Here is a 6,000-nt window from a genome sequence, read left to right as displayed (position 1 = left end):
TGTGTACGTATACCCTGTAGGTGTGTGTACGCTCTGTGGCTGTGTATGTACACCCTGTGGTGTGTGCACGCCCTGTGGCTGTGTATGTACATCCTGTAGGTGCGTATGTACACCCTGCAGGTGTGTGCATGCCCTGTGGCTGTGTATGTACATCCTGTAGGTGTGTATGTACACCCTGTAGGTGTGTGCACGCCCTATAGGTGCGTATGTACACCCTGTAGGTGTGTGTACGCTCTGTGCCTGTGTATGTACACCCTGTAGGTGTGTATGTACATCCTGTAGGTGTGTGCACGTCCTGTGGCTGTGTACCTACACCCTGTGGCTGTGTATGTACACCCTGTAGGTGTGTGCACGCCCTGTGGCTGTGTGCCTACATCCTGTAGGTGTGTATGTACACCCTGTAGTTGTGTGCATGCCCTGTAGGTGTGTATGTACACCCTGTGGCTGTGTATGTACATCCTGTAGGTGTGTGTACGCCCTGTGGGTGTGCATGTACACCCTGTAGGTGTGAATGTACACCCTGTGGCTGTGTATGTACATCCTGTAGGTGTGTATGTACACCCTGTGGCTGTGTATGTACACCCTGTAGGTGTGTATGTACACCCTGTAGGTGTATGCACGCCCTGTGGCTGTGTGTGTACACCCTGTAGGTGTGTACGTACACCCTGTGGCTGTGTATGTACACCCTGCAGGTGTGTGTACGCCCCGTGGCTGTGTACCTACACCCTGTAGGTGTGTGTATGCCCTGTGGCTGTGTATGTACACCCTGTAGGTGTGTGTACGCCCTGTGGCTGTGTGCCTACACCCCGTAGGTGTACACACGCTTGTAGCAGTGTGTGCGCACCCCGTAGGCGGGCGGGCTGCAGCGCCGCCCAGCGTTCGGCCGCGGGCGCGCAGGGCCGGGAGCTCCGCCCCGCTTCTGCCGCCTCCCTCCCTCCCTCCGCGGGGCGGCCGCAGCCCGTAAGGGGCTGGGCGGGACCGGGCGCGGGGTCGCCCGTGTGGCGGAGCGGCTGGAGCGGCCGGGCGCGGGGCCGCCCACTCCCCTGCGGGTGTGGAGCCTCCGGTCGGCCCGCCCGAGGCCGCGGCTGCCGCTCCTTCCTGTCCTGGCGGCACAGCCCTCCTCAGGTAATTGGGCAGCGGCGCCTCCTCTCCCCTCCTTACTGTCCCGGATCGGCTAGAGCAGCCGGCATCCGGCCCTGGTTCTGTCCCGAGGGTCCGCCAGCCGTGGGCCGTGGACCCTCGGCTCTGCAGCCGGCGCCCTTGGAGCCGGGGCGTCTGCAGCCGGCGCGGCCGGGCATGGCTCGCTTGCCCTCCCGGCAGCTGCGGGCGGAGTGGGGCCGCCTCCCAGCCCGGTAACGCGGGGTTCTGGAACCGCGGTGCCCGTGCCGGGTGTCCCACTGCTGGGTGCCTGTCTGCCCTCCGCCGGGAGACCGCTCCCGTTCTCTCTTTCCCCGCAGGGAGGCGGCCGGCGGGAGCAGCTCCCGTGCCGATGCTGCTGCCGGCCTGGGAACTGTGCCTCTACGGGCTCCTCACCGTGGGCTCCCACCTCTACGCTTTCTACGAAGCGCACCAAGTGTCTCGAAGTAAGTGTGCGACGTGGGCGGGCTCGCTCGGGCACAGCTTCCCGCCCGTGGCTGGCTAGGCTGTTCGGTGTGAGTTCTGCTCTCTGGGTTGGTTTCTACTTTGTTCCTCTGTGAGAAGCCCCTTTGTTCTTCCCAGCTGCCAACCTGCCCTATGCGAGGAAGCAGTAGGCAGATTCCACCTGGGCAGAGAGCTTTGTCCCACGGCTTTTTTGCTTTTGAGTGGTGGGAAGACCCATGGTAACGGTGTCCTCGGATGTGGCTGTCAGGGAAAAGATGAGGGAGACCTCTGAAGCTCAGCTATGCAGATAGGGAAGACTCAGGAAAGCTGGGTTTGAATTGTCTTGTTTTTCCTGTCTAGTCACGTGCAGCTCCTTGCAGGTGGGTGGTTCAGACGGCTGTGCTTTCCGATGGTACTTGCCAGGGTCTGGACCTGGAGTGGCCCTAGCAAGTGGGTGTTCCCTGCCTGGAGCTCTGGGGCTCCGGCGCCGAGTCCAGGGCTGAGAGCAATGGTTGGGTTGTCTGTAGAGCTTTGTGGTCAGTTTGTTTCCAAACACTTATCTCTGCCTTGTGTAACCTCTTGGTAGCTGCTGTGGTGGCTTGGTTTGGAGCTGTGGAGCTATGTAGTGCAGAGCAAGGGTGGGATTTTAAAGAAGTTAAGTACAATTTGTGGATGAAAAGAAGCTATGTTATAGCGCATTGTTATTTAAATGGAAAAAAAAGTTGTATTATAAAAGTATAACAAGCTGGAGAGGCTTGGCAGGGAATACATATTGGATCTTGTTAGGCTTTAATCAGCAAGATTCTACATTAATGACTCTACCTGGCTCTTGAAAGAGCTCAAGGGAAGAACAGAAGTGCCAGGAAGGTATTTACAGAGCAGTGGAAGGAGTGCTGTGTAGCTGGGTACAGGGCTGTGCACCCATGCATACAGCAAGTCTTCTGCAGAAGTGGCAAAATGTGGTGGCAACGGGCTCTAGAGGCAGCTTCTCTGAGCAGCTTTTCCCTGTTTTGGCTGTACTGGGCGCTCTGGGTCTGTGTTCCCCTTCTGCTCTGGTGGGAGAAACCAGGCAGTTCTGAAAAAAGGCAAGTGAGGATTAGTGCAGGTCTTGTGTGGTAAAAGGTGGGTCACTGCTACTGTCCCTGTTGCAAGCGGGAATCAAAACACAGGTTCTGGGAAATGGCTTTGCCATTGCTCTGGTGCAGAGCTGTGGCACAGTTGGGGCCCTCACCTAGTGAGCAGTGACATGGTGGCTTGCTCTTCCCTGGATTTGGGTATCCTCACTGTTGGAGACCACATGAGAATGTGTTGCTCTTGAGCAGCAGAGAATCTGTCCCTGACTCTTTGTGCTCTGGCTGCTGTGTCCTTATCAAAGGTTTGCTCTTTCCTGCAGAGTATGAAGCTGCAATGGACAGAAGGTTTGGGCTGGACCCAGGGACTCTCTTTCGGGGGCTAAAAAAGGTAGGAGAGGCGACAGTGTCTTGTTTTCTGGCAATAATGTGAATATTGTGCATCAATGCCCTTTGCACACCCAAGCTTCTGATTTGGCTTCAGAAGTTTATAGTAACATGCAGATTTAGATATTTGTAGTTGATTTTAGTCTGACGTTTCTGATGAGGAAGAGAGAATAGCTGTGTGTGTCTAGATCTAAGAATCATAACCAAAGTTTTGTTCCTTTTCTTGATCTCTGGCTTAAGTGTTTATCCTTTGCTATGTCACTTGATAATCCTCTATTTTACTGTTTGACTTTAAAACTCTGATCAACCTTGACACTTTCTGCAGCCTTTCCCCCCTTTTTCTTGTCACTGGGTGATTTGGATAATACTTAATATCAATGAACATGTTTTTCTCTTGGTTGTCCTGTTGTACAGCATTGAGGAGAACAGATTTTTGAGGTGTAAGGTCTTAAGAAAACATTGTTGGTGTAAGAAAAAAAAAAAGGCAAGAAAACTAGTAGTCCTCTATCCCAAACCAAAAAACACATCCCCACCTCCCCTTGCATGCATTTTTTCAAAAGGATGTGAGGTCGAAAGCAAATAATGCAACTAATCTTGAGGATTCCTTACACAAAACTAGGAATGCATGTCTGCAGAAGTGTTTTGGTGTTTGGCCTGCCATGGCTGCTGGTAATGGACCTTTGATACATACTTTCTAGAAGGCCCTAAGGCAGTTGAGATGAACTTCTGGTGGGGCTCTACATCGGACACAGGGTTACCAGCTGATCCCTCTTACCTAATTTAGATAAAAATCTCATGCCACAGGTAACTCAAGCTGACCTAACTCCATCTGATTGCAACTGGGCTTTGTTGAAATGGGGAGCTCAACTTCTCTTCCTGCAAAGCACCTTTCCACTGAAGTTTAGTTGTCCAAGGCAGAGCAGAGTTGCTCTCTGAATCCCTCAGGAGAGGTGGTGCTTGCTCAGCTTCAGCACCAGTGTGATGCTTAGAAGGCACACCATCTAAAGCTCTGTTTTCCTGAACTCTGACCCATTGGAAGTGAAAATGGTGCTGAGTTCACTGTAAGTGATCCAACTGGATTGCTGAAATGATGTTCCTGAGATGTGGGAGTTCTGTTGGGTAACACACAGCTGGCATATTACAGAGGTATTCCCTTGTCCCTTATGGCCAGATAGACATAGTGACCAGTTCCCTTCATGCCACAGGACCCCATGGACTTTGAGTGGAGCTACTGGATTGAATGGGGAAGGGAGCGTATACTGTGGCTTCTGGCTGGTCACCTGCTGGTATCACAAGTGTCCAGGCTCTTGGTGGAGAAGGTATGTAGGGATTTTCTTCGTGGTAGGGAGTTTCTGATGGGTTTGTTTACTGTGGACATGAGAAGCTTTGCAGTGAGACCACTGAGTGTAGTAAATCCCATTCTGTGGTGTGGATTGCGTGTGGGGGTTGGTTGCCGTAATGTTTGGAGATTTCAGCCTCCAGCCTCTAAAAGCTTCTGCCTTGTTGTGAGCCATTAAACAGCATTGTTTGACTTGTACACATAACAAGGGTGCAGTTATTTCTTTCTGAGGAAAGTATATAAAGTGATGGCTGCTTGGTTTTTGGCATGATTGCTAAATGATTACATGATTGTAGGAAATGATCTGTGTGTGGTGTCCCGCCTGCTGGTTTGGGGAAGGAAAGGAAGAAGTTATGTTCTCTCTCAAATTAGGGGGGCTCTGGTTTTCACATGATGCTGCTACAGAAGCACCTTCCCTTTCACCTTTAGGGATACAGTTGGGTTTCTGTGTGTTTTCATGTGTGTTCCTAATCTTATTGACTGCATTTGTCTCTACTGTAGAATGTGTCTAGGCAGCACAGGTATTGAGTGCCTTTTTTCTTTAGCAATAATTTAATTAAAGATTGTTAACTTTTCTTTTTCTGACAGTATAAACCATGGTGCTTGATGGTTTATGGAATGGCTGCCTGCTGGCTGTTACTGGGAGTCAAGGGCTTTGCTGTCATTTTGTTACATGCAGCTATTTCCTTTGCTGTGGCTCAGTTTCAGCTGTCACTCCTGACATGGTTGTGCTCCCTTATCCTGCTGTCCACTTTACGCATACCAGCTGTGGAAGAAACCAAGGTAATGTGAGAAGGACTAGTTAAGTATCAAATTAATTGTGGTGGTGGTTGTCTGTAATGGCATTTAAGGTGCTAGGTTTTGGGTTTGTATCCAGGAGTTACTCAGTTAAACCTGCTTGTACTTATTGGTGACTGTGACTTCTGCAGGGAGGGAGACTTTCTCCAACACTTTGATTTGTACCAAATGAGTTACTTGCATCAATCAGCTGTAAGCAAGCTCAGTTTTGCTCTTTGGTGGCTTTTTCTGGGTAGTACAGATTTGGAAAAACTGTTGCCCAGTTGTAAGGAAATGTCCTGTTGTATTTCATTGGACCAATGGGAAAAACTGGACATTTGTTATAAGGGTTGTTGCTCTGATGTTCGGGGAGGGGGTGGTGGAATGAGTGTATAGAATCTCTTCATGTGGTATGGTCAGTTTTGTGCTTTGCTCTCACAAGGAAAGGGCCCACTGCAGTATAAATTGCCAGTCAGCCAAACTGCATTTGCTGATGTTTCCAAGTATTTTGTGGTAGTAGGTTTTTGTTGTTGGCAACAAGGTGTGATACCAAGTGTCAAAAGGTCAGTAAAGGCTCAGTAACGTTTTTTTGAGTCTTAAGCTTTCTCAGGAGTGACTGATTCTCTTCAGATCTAGCTTCAGCCCTAGTAGTCCCTTGGCTATCAATTGTGTTGCTGGCTGGTTTGAATATTGTATTACTGGACTGAATCTGAGGTGGATGTTTCATTTCTGTAAGAAAAGCTCTCCTGCTGTCCTAGTTCTTCACAGCCTAACATGTTTCTGAAATCAAGCTCTTTCTGAAAGTCTGAAAGTTGTCTCTATGCTGGCTGCAGTAGCTCTGGAGGG

General features: G+C 50.4%; 1 protein-coding gene across 6 annotated transcripts in view; it reads left to right on the top strand.

Annotated features, from left to right (window-relative positions):
• The first annotated feature begins 953 nt into the window (after positions 1 to 953).
• Positions 954 to 6,000, top strand: part of HHAT (hedgehog acyltransferase) — a 151,506-nt gene continuing 146,459 nt past the window's right edge. For 4 of the 6 annotated variants that reach the window (XM_042051428.1, XM_042051430.1, XM_042051429.1 and 1 more), the window contains exons 1-5: positions 1,041 to 1,125; positions 1,458 to 1,583; positions 2,975 to 3,042; positions 4,244 to 4,357; positions 4,966 to 5,160. In XM_042051428.1, the coding sequence (XP_041907362.1) occupies positions 1,490 to 1,583; positions 2,975 to 3,042; positions 4,244 to 4,357; positions 4,966 to 5,160 (471 nt within the window). In that variant the 5' untranslated portion in view covers positions 1,041 to 1,125; positions 1,458 to 1,489. Of the gene's footprint in view, positions 1,126 to 1,457; positions 1,584 to 2,974; positions 3,043 to 4,243; positions 4,358 to 4,965; positions 5,161 to 6,000 lie in introns of all 6 variants that reach the window. The other 2 variants (XM_042051432.1, XM_042051433.1) reach the window with 2 other exon arrangements.

This window comes from Corvus kubaryi, unplaced genomic scaffold (assembly GCF_017639235.1).
Source record: "Corvus kubaryi isolate FWS band 111438036 unplaced genomic scaffold, C.kubaryi_AGA036_p1.0 76, whole genome shotgun sequence".
Taxonomy (NCBI): Eukaryota; Metazoa; Chordata; class Aves; order Passeriformes; family Corvidae; genus Corvus; species Corvus kubaryi.
The sequence above is the reverse complement of the archived record's forward strand: the minus strand, read 5'-3'. Positions and strand labels throughout refer to the sequence as shown.